This window comes from Chenopodium album, chromosome 20 (genome assembly GCF_948465745.1).
Source record: "Chenopodium album chromosome 20, dcCheAlbu1.1, whole genome shotgun sequence".
Lineage (NCBI taxonomy): Eukaryota > Viridiplantae > Streptophyta > Magnoliopsida > Caryophyllales > Amaranthaceae > Chenopodium > Chenopodium album.
Window position 1 is genome coordinate 29,003,683 of NC_137853.1, and position 17,447 is coordinate 29,021,129.

Below are 17,447 nucleotides of genomic sequence, written 5' to 3' on the forward strand. Positions count from 1 at the left end.
AATATGATGATTACCAATGATAATTAAAATTTTTGTTATTTACCATTGAGAAAATTAAAACTTCATGAGCACCATTGAGAATTTCCCAAAAATAAATAATCTTATCATAGTTATATATATTAACTAAAATGGTTATTATATATGGTGTTAAAAAAAATGGTAGTTTCTCTAAGCTATGCCCCTCAAATTATTGAATTTCTAAGCTGTATCCATACCCATGCTTTTTCAAAGTTATAAAATGTGCTCTCCACCTCACAATATTTTATTAGCAATATCCTTTGACAGCCATATCCATCAACGAAAGTTAAATGGTAATATTAATTTGACACAATCCTGTTATAATTAATCTAACACTTAAACAAAAGTTTAAAAAATCAGAAAATAAAATAATTAAAACTTAATTAAGAATTAATTTGAGAAAAACCAACCACCACAACTCAGCCCATCAGCTCATGTCATCATCGCCGGCAACCAGCTGCCCACCCTCGCCCAGACAATTACTCTCACCAGTGAACCCCCCGCCCTTTCCCCCGCGACCTCATTCCTTCCTCAACACTCCACGAACACAACAACGTGACGCAACCTAGAAAACCGACCACCCTCATTCCTCCGTTAAACCACAATGAAACAACCAACAATCTCGTTCCCCCACCTCGAAACGACCCTCCCTCGTCGTTTCGGTGTGTGGGAAAGGGAGTTGGGGGTTGTTTCGTGGTGGTTTAACGGAGTAATGAGGTTGGTAAGGTGGATGCGCTGGGGGTTAAGGGAAAGGAAGAGGGTCGGGATGGGTCAGATGGGAAGGTATAGTACCGCTGGCCGGTTTAAAAGGTTAAGGTGGAGTGCCGGCTTGTTTTCCGGCAAGTTTAGGGAGGGGTTAGGGTTTGGCAGTGATGGGGGGTTTTGTGTTTTTTTTTTTTTTTTTTTTTTTTTTTATGTATATATATATATATATATATATATATATATATATATATATATATATATATATATATATATATATATATATTTATATATATATAGTGTATATATACATGTATGTAACAATATATATATATTTTTAATGTTTTTAATAAGTAACTAGCAACGACAATTAATGAACCCTAGTAAAAATTAATTAAAAGAAAAATTACTAGTAAAAATTAAATGGTATCAAAGAGAAATTTCCTTATTTTAATTTTAAAAAAAGTTACTTAACATCGGAAATAAAATCATGGAAATACAAATGAAACTGTAAAACCATTGAAAGAGATCCAACACAATTTTCCTTAATTAATTGAATGTGATGTCATAGTTTTAGGCTAATTGGCTCTCTTCCCATTTCATCAATTCAATTTAATAATTATTTTCCTTTTTTCCATTTTACACATTGATTGAGGCACTTATTGACCTTTGCCTCCTTTTTCAAGTTACAAACTTTTTCCCTAATCTCTCCTAGGTTGCTAAAGTGTAAGGTTCACAACCATCATGAACACAAGCTAAAACATCTTTGTAATCTCTAGAGATAGTAAAAGAATCATAGACTTTGCCATCACTACTCTTCTTGTATTCGAACAGCAAAGACGAGTGGTTATATGCTGTGAGCTTCACAAACCCATAATCATAGTCTTGGTATATACTCCACACTGTCTTCAATGTACTAAATTTTGACAAATGACTTCCTCCTCCTCCTGCGACTACATGGATTGTTCCGTTTACAACTCCTGAGTAGTGAGATTTCTCGTCGTTCACACATTGATTCTGCATGAACAAACCATGGCTCTAATCAGTAAACAAACAATAACTACATATAATAAAACAAATGACATTGTAAAAGCCAGTTTTAGGTGGTAAATACTTTGCAAAGTAAAAATCAGGTGACGAGAACAGGATAAAAATTAACCTATTGTTTTATATACCTGATAAATGGGGCAAACTCTTTCATAGTTATGGACATGTCCCCAGAATGCCATATCAACTTTGTACTTCTGCCATAACTTTTGAAGGTCACTTCTACCCATTGGCTCTTCAAAAGATCCCTCCAAGCCATACCATGAATTCGAAGAGTATCCTAGGGGTCTATGGCCTGCAAATATAAGCCAAGGTTGCTTGTGCCTATTTGCTGATGCAAGGCATTCTTCCAGGAATCTGTATTGTTCAGTGCCTTCTCTCCAATCATGTTCTGTATCTGCTATGCAGAAATGGAACATTCCGTAATCTGCTGAGTACCTATATATATGTATATGCATAGTTAGTGAGCAACTGAGCAAGTGTTCTTTGACAAGAGATTACAGGAAATAAACAAACACTATGCCACCATGAAATTACGTCGTTTGTACTTACCAAAACTTAGCTCTATTTTTAGCAGGAACATAAAACTCTGTTTCTGCAGGAACACCACATTCACCTCCTGAGTCATCAGTTTGGTAAAATGACCCTGAATCTGGTGAGTCGCGCTCATGATTACCACTGATAGAGAAAAGCTATATGCATTAGCATACTAATATACTATACATATTTCTAAACTTTACAGAACACTAATAATATTATTACTAAAAAGATGGAAAATCTGTTTTTAAGAATAGATTAAACCTTGCCACCATGAAGGGTACAACTGATGCTATTGGCTCTACTTGTGCGGTGTATTGATCCCACTGAGAGATATATCCGTTAGCATATGGCATATCTCCTATCAAAAAGACGGCATCAATGTTGTCAATATCATTAACTAGCTGGTCTGTGGTGTTTAACGATCCTGGTTGGTAATCTGCGTACTCATTTGATCCATCTCGTTCAGCCTAAAAGAACCAAAAATTGTTTCAGGCACTGCAGTCTGCAATACTATTTGTTGCTTATACAATACTCCGTATTGTTATGATGGTTAGATTCAAAACATTTAACCAACTTTTTGTATATTGTATAAATCTAATACCTTTCCCATGTCACCAAAAATAACAACACGTTGTAAGGAGCTTTGTCCGGGATATGGAGATGATTTGAACTGATACTTCTTGCTCCATACATATGTACCATTAGTTAAGAGATGACCCAACCTATATGTATACCTGGAAAACATACAATCAATGACATATTTAAGGATCAAAATCGTTATAATGAATGTGTAATTAAACATTAGTCACGACAAGCATGCTAGTGTATACTAAAACAATGTTTGCATACTTGATGTTAGGCCACAGATCTTTCAAGAAGCTAGTGTGTATGAATCCAGGATCACGCCAACCAACAGTTCTTGCAGGTGTAGCTACATGATAGCCAAAGACAATTATACACTAATTTCATAAAATTTAACATTGATTAAGAATTCAATTCATGAAAGAGAGACTTCCAGATAAATTATTACAAAGATATACTGAAGATAAACCTTACCACACATTTGGTTACGAGTAAATGTCAGAGTTCCTGCTGGTGATCGTGTAGTATGAGCACCAGGCATACCCCACTCGACAAAAGGAATCGCTTCATCTATGTCATAGCCGCTTGTCCATGTTACTGTCATCTGCACAATTACAGGAAATCATAGTTAAATTTTGCACTCTGCTAATGGTTTAGTACATTATTTTGCACCAAAGACTATAGGAAAATGAATTTTACAGAACATTATCTTTCAAAAAGTTTAATGTTCTACTAATTCATGTTATTCTATCTGATAAAATTACAAAAATAACAGAACACAATTTTCTACATCAGACACTTAATGTCACTCGTACTATTTTAGGATTTCCGTGTAACAGTCACCTTTTTTAAAAAAAAGTACACAATGGTCTATGTGATTTTTTGGTAAGTACATGATGATACGAGTATAAGATGAATGTAGCTTTGAAGTATAAACATACCACATCCCAAGTTTCTCCGAGAGCAAGTCGTGGATAGACAGGGGCTTTAGGATTTGCAAATGAGATGGTGTTCGATACTGCGACTAGCTTTGGCTACAACATTGAACACATAACATCAATAGAAACACATAGTAGCAATAATAATATAACTATATCATTCAAAATTGAGAGAACTTACACTAGATAATCCACCAGAAAATAATGCAAAGGAAAAATCAGTTCTTTGATTGATCAATTGAAACTTCAAAGTGGTTGTTCCAGAATTTGTATAATCTGAATTCGAGTGATTTGCATACTGATACTGAAATTCAGTATTAAGAAAAAAGATTAAGTTAATCTAAACTTGATAATGTTTAATTAATAAGCTAAAATGTCATTTGATATACATTTAACTAACCTTAATGGGTGCAGTGCAAATAAAAGGTTTTAGAACTCTTGAGTTACCAACTTCTTCACAATTTGCAGATGCACTGCTCATGTTAAAAAAATAAAATTGATCACTAAACTCAAAAGATGAGAATGATATTTGAATTCCAATCCATGTAAGTTAAAATTAGGAAATTATTCAAATTTAAAAATATAGTACAGTTAACCTCAAAGAGTATTTATATGTTTCATGTTATTCCAACAATTATAAATCTAAAACAATTTTTGTAAAATAGTACATAAATAATACTCCGTATACCTAGATAAAAACATAATTTCTCTCTAGGATCCATAATCAATTATACTTACCTCCGTTTTTTTAGTTACACATATTCCTTGTTACCTTGCCTTTTTAGTGTGCCCCACTTGCTTTAACATTCTCTCTCATTCTCCTTAATATGCGTGCCTAAATTGAACGTGTCAACGACTTCTAATCACCAAAAACCTCTTTACCACTTTATACATACATTCCGTCATTTCCACTAAGGTTAAGTTTAGTTCAACTTATTTAATTTTATATATATATATATATATATATATATATATATATATATATATATATATATATATATATATATATATATATATATATATATATATATATATTTTCAAATGATATGTAGTAGATGAGATTTAACTCTAGATCTTGAATAAATTCCTCAATAGTTAAATTTTTAACCATCTAACTTCTGTAAATAGTAAATTTAGGTACAAATCATCAAGTTTGAACTTAATCTACTGTGACATAATTTTATAACGGGTTGTCTAACGTATGCCCGAGCCAAGGGCTCATGTTAAGTTACAAAATTAACTACAATTCGGCAATGTCGTTGCCAAATTAAAAGAAAACACTTTTAAAGAAGAGGGAGTAAATAAAGAAAAGGTGAACCCTAAAGGAATTTATTTTAATAATCATTGATTTAATTATTTAATTATGAAAAGATGTTCATGATATATATTTAATTATTATTATATAGATAAGGAATTTTTTTAGGGTCCAAATCAATAATTATGTTTACAATGACTTTTAATCACCAAAACCTCTTTGCCCCGTATTTCTCTCATTTCCACTAAGGTAAGGTTATGTAAGTTCAGTCTTAGCCACACATTAGAAAATCCCATTTTAAATTGCTTTTATGTAAATAGAAACAAGCAGTATTATAAATTATAAAGCATTGTTAAAGGGGAAAAAAAATAATGGTGTACTTGAACTTAGCCGGGGAAAAAACTCCAATCCAGTCATCTGAAGACGGATTGGGTGATCGGAGCTTCACAGTTACCCATTCAGTATCTTCATTCTGCACCCAATTGGGAACACTCAATTACATTAATAAGATCATTATCAATTATATGAGCATAATTAAATAAATAATAATTAAAGCAAATAATTGTTTTAGAAAATAGTTACTCTATTACATTAATTATTATTTATTTTGCTTTCAAAAAGAAAAAAAAAATTAATTAATATTTAGTTATTTAGGGGAGAGACAAATAAGCAATCTAGCAAACAAATGTAGCTGTGTAGGTACGTTAGGTACATTTTATATTACGGAGTGAGTAGACATCATAATTTACATGTACAACACATATAGAAAAGAAATTTAATGACAAATTTCTTGAAAATAATGAAAATGATAGATGTGCAACTTTTTTTGCTCAATGTACATATTTAAGCTGAGAATATATCTACAAATTATTATTATTATTTTTTTTCTAATACAGAGTATTGCATATTTAAAAAAAAAACATATACGGAGTATTTTTTTTAAAAAAAGCATATACCCCCCCCCCCCCCCCCCCCCCCCAAAAAAAAAAAAAAAAAAAAAAAAAAAAAAAAGAACTTGCACACGTAGTATAAAATATCTATACTTCAACAATCATGTAGTACATAAAATAAGAACCTTGGAAACATGGTGGTGCAACCGTGCAAGTGAACAACTGAACACTGATAAGTTAATTTTGAATTACTTGGCTGTTACCCTTCCGTATTAGAAATGGCCCCACCAGTATTGTAATAATCCCTTTCTTGTTAGTAACTCTCTCATAAAGTAAGTATGAAAATCCTCCACTAATCTTTACTAAATTTTATTATTCAAAAAAAAAAAAAAAAAAAAAAAACCTCTTACTAAATTTCCTTTCTAATAGCATTCCATTCAAAAACATAAATTACTGAAATTAGCATGATAGGGATTGTAGGCGGATATAAAATCACACATTAGCGAGAATTTATTAGTTATCACCCATTGTAATATATTGTAGGTGGATATAAAATCACAAATACTTATTTGTTATCACCTAAAATTTATGCAAAAGTTAGTATATCTAGAATTTTAACATATATGAATGGAATATATTAATGTGATGAAAGTGATGAAGCATAAATAAGCTTGCATTATTAAAGAGAAGATGTTATGATACCTTCAAACCGAGCAAAGAAGGAGAGGCTTTGATGGAAGCTTTTTTATGAAGAGCTAAAGTTGTACTAAGAATATCAATCTTCGATAATGGTTGCACACCATGATGGGGATGATTTTTAGCCAAAGATTTTGAAAAGAAAGAAGAAAATAATATGGTTGTAAAAAATAGTAGAGCTTTCCCTAGTGAATAGCTCTTCTCCATTATTAATAATAGATGTTTAATTGGTTGTGTTCAAGTTCTTGCTCTTAGCTTTATTTATACTTACTTCCTTCATTTTCTATTAAGATTCTTTTTTTTTTTTTGAGATCTTTTTCTCCGTATTTAGAGTATTATTTAATAAGTACTATCTCTTGCCAATAATTAAATGTAAATAATGTATACCTTTATGTGCATATCAATAAAACGGAAAAGACTTGTGTAGACCTGTTCAAAATAATATTATTGTGGACCTGATGTGTCAGTTGTCATGATGTTGAATATATAGTGACCCTAATTTTTATATAGTATCACGGCTTTATTTTAAAATATCAACATTCAAACATAGTGACCTAATATTAATGGTACACAATAAATTAGTGTGAACCAAGTCTATATAAAATAAAACTAATTACTCCGTACTTCCCAAATACCTTATGTTGATGAATTTCTGTTATAGAATGCCATCCGAAAAGAAGAAGAAAAAAAAAAAAAAAAAAAAAAGGAGTGTTTATTGACATGGTGACTTGATTTATCTCCTTGTAAAATTACATACAAATTCATCACCATTCCCCTCAAAAAAAAAAAATTCATCACCATTCTTGAAATTTTATGACTTATTACCAAATATGTCGAAAAAGAACTTTGGGAATAGTAAAGAATATTACTTGTATATAGTACTTGGTATTAATGTACTAATATGAACTTAATTAATTTCATTTGGATCAAATTTTTTTTTATGATTACTTTATATTTTGGTGCTCACTGCTGACAATCGAGCTAGTGGATGTCTTTTTGTAATAGCGTTGTTGTAAGATCCAAAGTGATTGCCAGATTCTCCAAGAAGCATTAATGTCGTTCTTAACAAATAGTCGTTTATATAGAGGGCTTAAGGTGGCGACACTAATTGCATTTAACTACAAACTAGTTTTGTACCCGTGCGATGCCCGGGTTATTTATTGTTTTAAAATAAATTTTTAATTTATATGTCAAATTTTAAAACATATTGATACAAAATTAGTTAGGAATTGATTTGTTTTTGTCACGATTTAAACAATGTAGTAGGCATGTAATGACTAATAATAATAATATTGGTGAAAAATAAACAATGTAGTAGGCATGTAATGACTAATAATAATAATATTAATGAAAAACATTTCTTGACTCGTAAACTGAAATAATGACCTTGTCCAAAATGACTCATGACCCGACCCGATTGACAGGTATAAACAATGGATGTGGTACATTTTGAATTGATTCCTTCGCTCCAAAAAAAATTATGATACAAAAAATAAATTTTTATGATAATTTATGAGAGTCGTTAAAATCTAATTATTTTTTGAATAAAATTATAATTCAATTTATACATATGCAATATTAGTACTTTATAGAAAATAAAACTCTAAATTAACAGTTTTTTTTTTTTTTTTTTAAAGCACCTGCGGATATTATTATTAAAGGAGATCAATTTCCGCCAAAGATAAGAGGCTTTGAGGGAAATGACCTACACAAACTCTTTCATTACAACCATTAGAGTCCCACCTAGCAACATTGTGGGCTAAAGTATTACCCGCACGTTTAACATGTGAACACGAGAAAGCATTAAAACTATAAGAAAGGGAACAAATATCCTCCACAATCAACGAGAAGGGAGTGAAATTTGCAGAATTCTTCTTCACTCCATCAATGACATTGGCAGAATCACTCTCGAGAACAACCGAATTGTAGCCCAATCTTGCAGCCAATTGAAGACCAAAACGGCATGCCGCAGCCTCAGCATCATCAGACGACCAACCTGCCTTCTCCCTACGCACAGCAGCAGCAAGGAGACTGCCATGCTCGTCTCTAAACACCACCCCCAAACCAGTCACACTACCAACATGGGCATCACAATTAATCTTGACCGTTCCAGAGCAAGGCCTAGACCACGAACTAGAAGATTGTTGTCTCGGCCCAGCTTGCCCCATGAACACATTTTTAGCGTACACACCATACTCAGCAACATTTTTCACGAGGTTTGAAGCAACGCTCACTGGGCACACACTTGCATTCTCAAAAATTACCGTGTTACGGCACCATAAAGCAGCCCAAGCAAGTGTCACAATGGTTCTTAGTTCATCGCAGCTGACTTGCGAAGCTATCCAAAGGAGCCTATCACAAAAACCAGAAGACGGGGCATTGGAGATAAGGGAGGGAAAGTTGCTTGCTGCCCAAATACTCTTCGCAGCACTACACTCAAAGAGAGTGTGAATCACAGATTCGTCCCCACCCCAGCAAATGAGCACGTTGCATTGTCCACCATATGTCGAAAGAACAACCTTTCCCGGACTGCTAAGAACCCTTTGCAGGCCCTCCAAAGGAAGTGAGCTTCGGAGGGCCCTTAATCCTCCAAATTAATCTCCAAACATCAACAAGAGGCTGTGAATGAGCACCAACAACCCCTTGCTTAGCCAACCAATAACCCGATTTCACCGAATACTCCCCACTCTTTGACGGCCACCAAAACATAACATCATTCACAGCTCTCAAAGATAATGGAATTGATATAATTAGAGACTGATCTACAGCATTGAAGTTCTCAATTAACACTTCCTCACGCCAAACCATAGCATTATGGTCTATTAAATCACACACACGCAGCTCCATATTGCTATGATTCAACGGAGTTGGCACACACACAGAAGAACGACTTGGCAGCCATGCCGAGTCCCAAACCGAAATACAACAACCATTCCCGACCCTCCATTTCAATCCATCAAGAAGTAAAGACTTAGCACCCCACATACTCCTCCAAGTATAGCTAGGGTCGAAACCCCTACTAGCCTCCAATACGTCACAATTTTTAAAGTACTTTGCTTTCAAATTAGAGTGTAAGAAAGTACATTTGTTATGATGTAAACGCCAACATTGTTTCGCCAAAAGAGCTTGGTTGAAACACTTTAGATCACGAAAGCCCATTCCACCAAGACGTTTCGGTTTGCACAAGTCCTCCCATTTTTGCCAATGGAGTTTCTTCCTCGAAGCCGTAGAACCCCACCAAAAACGAGCCAAAAGTGAATGAATTTCATCAATAATACCATCCGGGATCCTCAAAATGCTCATCATATAAGTTGGAATTGCTTGAGCCACCGCTTTGATTAACATTTCCTTCCCCGGCATAGACAAAAGCTTCTCTTTCCAACCCTGCAATCTATTCCATAGGCGTTCCTTCAACCCGGCAAAAATAGCACGCTTCATTTCTCATGTTTCTCAACTTCCCGCACCTCCAGAGTATCAACAATTTCTTTCCGACGATTTACGCAAACTTTTTTACTAAAAGCCACTTTAGTTTTGTTTAAATTAATTTTCTGGCCCGACGCTCTCTCATACTTGCTAATAATATTAGCTATCACAGAGCACTCTTGAGTATTAGCTCTAGCAAAAAGAATACTGTCATCGGCAAAGAATAAATGAGACACCCGAGGAGCACCTCTACAAACCTTGGCCCCATGAATAACACCATCACTAGCCGCCTTATTAATCAGACACGAAAAAGCGTCAGCACATAATAAAAAAAATTATGGGGAAATCGGATCACCTTGACGAAGGCCCCTAGTAGGAGTCACCGAACCCGAAATTTGCCCATTAATCTTGAAAGCAAACTGAACACTTTGTAGGCAGCTCATAATTCTACTAACCCATGCCAACGAAAAACCCATCTTACACATAACTTTCTCCAAAAAGACCCATTCCACCCGATCATACGCCTTACTCATATCAAGCTTCAAAGCAATACTACCATCCTTCCCCTCCCCTCCACGCTTCATAGCATGAAATATTTCAAATGCAACAAGAGCATTGTCAGACCGACCCGGAATGAATGCACTCTAATTAAGGGAAATCACCTTATCCAAAATACCCTTCAATTTATTAGCCACTGTTTTCGACACAATTTTATAAATACATTACAGCAACTAATAGGTCGGAATTCCGTAAGATGAGATGGAGAATCACACTTCGGAATAAGAACAATGCAAGTATTATTAACATCCGATAAATTCACGTCACCCCTCCACCAACCCTTCACAAAAGCTATGATATCAGGACCAACAATATGCCAAACTTTTTGGAAAAAAAGAGCATGCATACCGTTCGGACCGGGGGCTTTATTAGGGTGCATTTGGAAAAGAGCAGCTCTGATTTCCTCTGCAGTCGGCTCACAGTCAAGCATGGTGTTCATGTCATCCAAAACCACCCTCTCGATTCCCTCTAAGGCATCCTGAAATCCCGTCGGAGAACTAGTGGCAAAAAGATTCGAGAAGTAAGCCGAGATCAGCCTTTCCAAGTCCACACGTTGCTCAAACCATTCTCCGGAATCATCAAAAAGACCCTTAATTCTGTTTTGTGCTTTCCTCTGACTCACCTTCTGATGGAAATATTTTGTATTTTTGTCACCATCCCAGAGCTCATTAGCCCTTGCTCTAGCATACCAATATGATTCCTCCATTCTGTACAAGGCCTCTAACTCCAAAGACAAAGCATTGCACTCCTCCAATTTCGCACCATCCAATTAACAGTTTTATCATAAAATTCTATCAAATTTGATTGAAAATAAAATTCTAAACTAACTTTTTTATCCTACAAATTGAATTCTATATAACTCTATCTTACGTGGCGTGACACTTGGCGAAAAGTTGGAACGCCCAAGTGTCGTTGTCTCATCGCCTGGCTAAAAGTTTAGCTTTATATATTAGTTATATGATATATATATCAAATTGCATTTGATTTTTTTTTCTTCTTCATATATTTTTGCGAGCTAGCCATTTGGAATTGAGAGCGAATGAAGAGTAAGAAATCCTCACCCCAAGGAACATACAACATACCGTAATTGGGAGGATTCAACCTTATATATGACCTCAAGGTTATAAGGTGCATAATCCCTAGTCAACTATGTACAATGTCTACACCTAGCAAACTTGATGAAAGCAAATGATAAGTTGTTTACAAGTTATCCATGGTGCAAGTGTGTAACTATATTTACTTTTTACAAAGAAAAAGTAAATTGAATGTACTTACACCGTTACACGCCCTATAGCCCCTACAGTAGTTGCGCACACTAATGTGATTATTTCATTTAATTAACTAGAACATATATGAAAATTTGACAACCGTTGCAATCTCAAACAATTCTTTATTAATCAACCGATAATAGGGCAAAAGTTAATTACTATTTTGATTAGCCCTAACACTAAAAAAACAATAAACAAAAATAAACGACTAAACTAACAAAACTAACTACTCCAATCCACCATAGGGAGACACTCTGTGCCACAGGTTGACGGGTGAATATCTTCACTACATGTGTAGATTTATTAAAACCTAAATTGCAAAACTGATTAAAAGTAAGGGAAAAGGATAGGAAATAGTCTACTTTTCGAAGAAAGTTGTTTTCAACTAAAAAACCGCAATAATTTAGAAAACCTTAGAAGAGAGGAAAGTTTAAGCCTTTAATATAAGTTTAAAGATAGAAGATTAAATTATGCTAAATTGAAAATAAATATTAAAAAATTAGAAACGTTGTGCGTGAGACTGGACTCACGGTGAGTCCAATATATCTAACTTAATAATATTCTGGAATTAATAATCTAATATCTAACAATAGTAATCTAACATTAGTAATCTAAAACTTGACAATAGTAATCTAATATACGACATGAGTATATTAGATTATTAATGTCGGATATTAGATTATCAATGTCAGATATATTGGACTCACCGTGAGTCCAGCTCACTCAATTTTTTTCGTTAAAAATTACCGTGTGTGACAGGAGATTTTACAGTATGAAAGTGATTCATGTTCCTTTTATTTGTGATTGAACTTCATTTTGAAAATATGTACACTTGATGACTAGAAAAAAAATAGTATTAAGGATGATATTTCCACCATTTATTAATACTTGTTAGAGTTTCTACACACATTTTTTCACAATATTTTTAAAAAAGTGGAATTCAAATTATCAAATACATTTAAATTTTTGTTTTTTTATTTAAAAAAATGCATTTAAAATGTAAAAATGAGGGTGAGAGATTGTTAAGAGTATAATTTCATGGGCTATGAGATTAAATAAGGCAAAATTAAAAAAATATAATAAAAATAAAATAAAAATAAAAAAATAAAAAAGTAAAAAAAAGTGTTACATGTAAAATTACTTTTTTGTCTTAGAAAAGTATTACAAGTATTAAAAAAATGGAGGAAGTATAAAATAAAAATCAAATGAGAAAGTATTGTGTTAGTCTGGACTGACGAAATGTTTCGTCTACCCAGACTGACGAAATGCGGATTTTTGATATCATCAATTGGTGAGATGATATTTTCTATTGGCTGAATGATATCCTCTATTGGGTAAATGATATTCTCTACTAACTAGATGATATCCTTTATTGGTTGGATGATAATTTTATTATGATTTTCTCTATTAGCTTGATGATATCCTCTATTTTCTAGATGATATCCTCTATTAGCTAGATGATATCATATAGCCAATAGAGAATATCATCCAGCCATCATATCATATAGCCAATAGAGGATATCATCCAGCCAATAAAGGATATCGACACAATCATAATTACCATGATATCATATAGTCAATAAAGGATATCATCCGGCCAATAGAGAATATCATCCACCCAGTAAAAATATCATCTAGCTAGTAGAGGATATGTATAAATTATCGGAGGATATATAACTTGTTTGAGGATATGTATAATTTGTTTGATGATATGTGTAACAATGGCAGAACCTCCATTGAAGATCTCATATTCAAGATCATGAATTCATGAGTATAATATAACTTGTTAATTTCTAAACCAAAATACATGCATATGTTATCAATATGCTCACAATTCAACATAAAATCATCTGGGATAATCAATTTCAACAATTATACATCACATAAGAAAGCCCCAATTTGATTTTTTGGGCATTTTTTTGAAAAATCCGAGAATGTCAAGCAATTAAACTTTTTCTCTCTTCCGCCATGGATGACCTCATCACTCCACTCTTTCGCCGTAACTACCACCAACTTCTCATCGATGGAAACTTGTTCTTTATCGTCGCAAGAAGATGACGATAATACTTCTGGACTGACGAAACATTGAGCTTGCCACACCCAATACTTTGTGAAATGAATTATGCTTTACAAAGAAAAGGTGAAATAAAATAATACATACATATAATTCGTATCTTTTAGAAAAGACAATGTAATTAACTTATAGAATTACAAAAAAAAAAAAAAAAAAAAAAAAAAAAAAAAAAATAAAGCACATGATTTATGCAAACAATCTGGAAAAATTAAAGTTGTAAAAAAGGGAATGAAATATTCAAACAATACAACTTTTTTTTTTTTTTTTAAATTTGACGAACTGAAAAGGTTGTAAACTTATAAGAAGGAAAAGGGAATAAAGAAGAAAAAGTAAAAGGAAAAGAAATAGAATTTACAAATATGAAACTTCTTTCTACCACCTACTATACCCTTTGATTATTGATGCGTATTCAATTACCAGTCTTCCATTTGTTTCAAAAAAAAAAAAAAATTACCAGTCTTCCATTCAAAAAAATTTAAAAAAATAAATTAAAATAAAAAATACTAGTCTTCGGCACGAACTTGCTCGAAACATATAGTCATTCATTGGAAATTGAATGGCATTATTAGATCTTAGTCATCTTACACATTTTGAAATGGTTTATTTTTTTCCCATAATTGTTTTTGTTTTAATGGCTTGCATTATAAAAATTCCTAATGTTACGACAAATTATTAGGTGAAAAATTTACTAATGAAGAGTTGCATATCTATCTATCTATTACTCGATACTAAAGTAATCCCCATAATTATCCCAAAATACACGTGTCGTTACCTCATAAAAAAATTTCCCGCCTAAAAGTTTGTTACTTTTTTTTTTTTTTTGAAAGTAGTTTATTAAGTTTCAGCCTTATATTTAGGAAAGGGAATGATGCACAAGTGCACAACCATAATCATTTAAATAAAATTAAAAAGTGTAGTAGTAAAGAATAAAATTTATTACGTAATACTACTTAATCAATCAATCAATAATCAATAACTATATACTAAAAGACACACCAGCCATGACACGTGTCATCTCCTGGTGTGTCCATAGTATATTTTTTTTTAAAAAAATAAAAATTTATTTAAAGAAACAAATAATATGACAAAGATACAATAATGACAAAGATATGACTATATATTCCCACCATCAATTATCTCACAGAATTAAGAAACAATAATAATCACAAAGGAAATATTTACTAAATATACCATGATTATCCTAACATATATACAGTGATATATAATTATGTAATTTTTCCCTTAAAAAAATCTTTGATTTAACACAAATAAGGAAAATTTAATTTTAAATTTGCAGACTTATTAAGAAGGATACCCTTTAATAAAAAGACTTAACAAAGATTAAAATAAAAAATAATAATAATAATCAATCTATAAATAAACTAAAACAACGACCGCTAACATCATCACTTTTTAAAATTGTACACATGTCAAGCTGTTGTTAAAATTTTTCCCGCCTAAATTAATTGCTGACATCATATTCTTATTTATTTTTTTTACCTTAAATTATAACAATATTTTTGTAAGACAATTATTTTTATTATTATATTATATTATACTCCATATTTTATATTATGAATTTATGAGTGACTATCTGGCTTCAAAATATAATTACTCTCGGTTATAGGGTACCCCGTAATGCATAGTTTGCTTAAGTTTTTTTCTCTTCTACAAAATTAATAAGATCTAAATATCATTGCAAATGGCAATTAATGGTTATGTTTCTATAATTTATATCATATGAGGGACATATATAAAATATATATTTATTTCAATGAATTTTTTTATGTCGTGCATCGCACGGGGCTTATCTAGTAACTATATACTAAAAGACACACCAGCAATGACATGTGTCATCTCCTGGTGTGTCCTTAGTATTTTTTTTTTTTAATGTAGAAAATTTTATTTAAAGAAGTTATTTAAAAGAAAAGTTTTTTTTGTCAACCAAATAAACAAACAATAATATATTTACCTTTCTTATGTTATTACTCAATTAAGTACGGATTAAAAAGGAAATAAATAATCTTTTTACAAAGTGTAATTATGGTGGAATATAATTTATTCTACAAAGATATTAACTTTTTATTTTATATGCCATAAATGCATAAAGTAATTTATAAAAAGAAAATATGGAGTAATTATAATAACCGTGCATGGCACGGGACCTAATCTAGTAATATATAATAAAAGGTCAATAGACACACTAGCAATGACACATGTCAATTTCTGGTGTGTCCTTAGTATATTATTTTTTTAATAATTAATTACTACGAAGTATAGTTTATTTAAGGAAACTATTTTTAAAAAGATGTTTGTTTTTGTCAAATATATAAAATGAGCAATAATATTTACCATTCTTATTCAATTTTGTTCAAGATATTTTAAACAATTTTTATATTTTATGCTATAAATAAATTAATTTATCAAAGGAAAATATGGGTAATTAAAATAACCGTGCATGGCACGGGAACTAACCTAGTTGAGAATAAGAGTAAGTTTTAAAATTATGAATAATATTATACTAAAAGTATTATAATTTCGTACTCCTACCTTCTCATATTACTTGTACAATAAAATATCACAATATAATGTTTATTATACATTTTTTATGTTTTTTTTTACTAACAATCATTTCGTTTTATAAGTTGTTTAATAAACAAATAATGAAATTACTTTTGTAATGTAAAACCGTGCATAGCACGGCTTCAAACTAGTTTGCTACTATAAAGATATTTTATTTTAGCCTTTTAGCCATGCCACAAGACATTGACACTTGGCGTATCTATTGTTCGCCAAGTGTCATGTCACATAGGCGACAATTGGATATCAGTATGACATATAGGATTTAAATAATATTTTTTTAAAATAGGAAAAAAAAAGGGATAAATATAAATAGATTTTGTAGGATAAAAAATTATTTTAGAGTTTTAGTTTCAATAAATTTGGATAGAGTTTAAAGGTTGAACTTTTGGTTTAGAATTTTATTTTCAATAAAAACATCAATATTTTACACGTATGCACAAGTGATGAATCATCTTAGAATTTTATTTTCAATAAAATTTGAATAGAGTCTATAAAAATAAAAGTTTTGGTTAAGAATTTTATTTTCAATAAAATATCACTATTTTATACGTAGTATGTACAAGTGATGAATCCAAAAGGACAGTATATAGAGGTACAATTGTACTCTCATTCTCCTCCCTCAAAAAGGGGAAAAATCAAAGAGACATGATATTACATACAAGTATATAACCGATATCTTAAACCTAAAAATGCAACCAAAACAAAATGAAAAGGAGAACACAACTTTAGACAATAGTTCTTTTTAGTTGTGATCACTGTTGTATGAAGTTGTGAAAATATGGCTGTATTTTTTATTTATTTATTTATTTTTTTTTGACAGGGGAAAATAGTGTTGCTGATAACCATAGTATATATTAAAATCACAATTTTTCC

General features: G+C 31.7%; 1 protein-coding gene across 1 annotated transcript; it reads right to left on the reverse strand.

Annotated features, from left to right (window-relative positions):
• Positions 1 to 1,347: 1,347 nt before the first annotated feature.
• LOC145596987 (putative inactive purple acid phosphatase 27) lies at positions 1,348 to 6,875 on the reverse strand. Its single transcript, XM_081653176.1, has 12 exons — positions 6,675 to 6,875; positions 5,463 to 5,554; positions 4,228 to 4,300; positions 4,009 to 4,131; positions 3,831 to 3,923; positions 3,364 to 3,493; positions 3,157 to 3,238; positions 2,909 to 3,041; positions 2,569 to 2,774; positions 2,320 to 2,445; positions 1,896 to 2,205; positions 1,348 to 1,737 (listed from the first exon to the last, which is right to left on the reverse strand). The coding sequence occupies exons 1-12, from the start codon at positions 6,873 to 6,875 to the stop codon at positions 1,432 to 1,434; spliced, it is 1,875 nt and encodes a 624-aa protein (XP_081509302.1). The 3' UTR covers positions 1,348 to 1,431.
• Positions 6,876 to 17,447: the final 10,572 nt, after the last annotated feature.

What these genes read in the sequence shown, in the direction of transcription:
- LOC145596987 (XM_081653176.1), bottom strand. Translation starts at nt 6,875, where the DNA reads ATGGAGAAGAGCTATTCACTAGGGAAAGCTCTACTATTTTTTACAACC. An exon ending in TTTTCCCCGGCTAAGTTCAA is followed by an intron (nt 4,301 to 5,462) that starts GTACACCATTAT and finishes TAACATGAGCAG; the next exon opens with TGCATCTGCAAATTGTGAAG. An exon ending in TACTCGTAACCAAATGTGTG is followed by an intron (nt 3,239 to 3,363) that starts GTAAGGTTTATC and finishes GCTATCATGTAG; the next exon opens with CTACACCTGCAAGAACTGTT.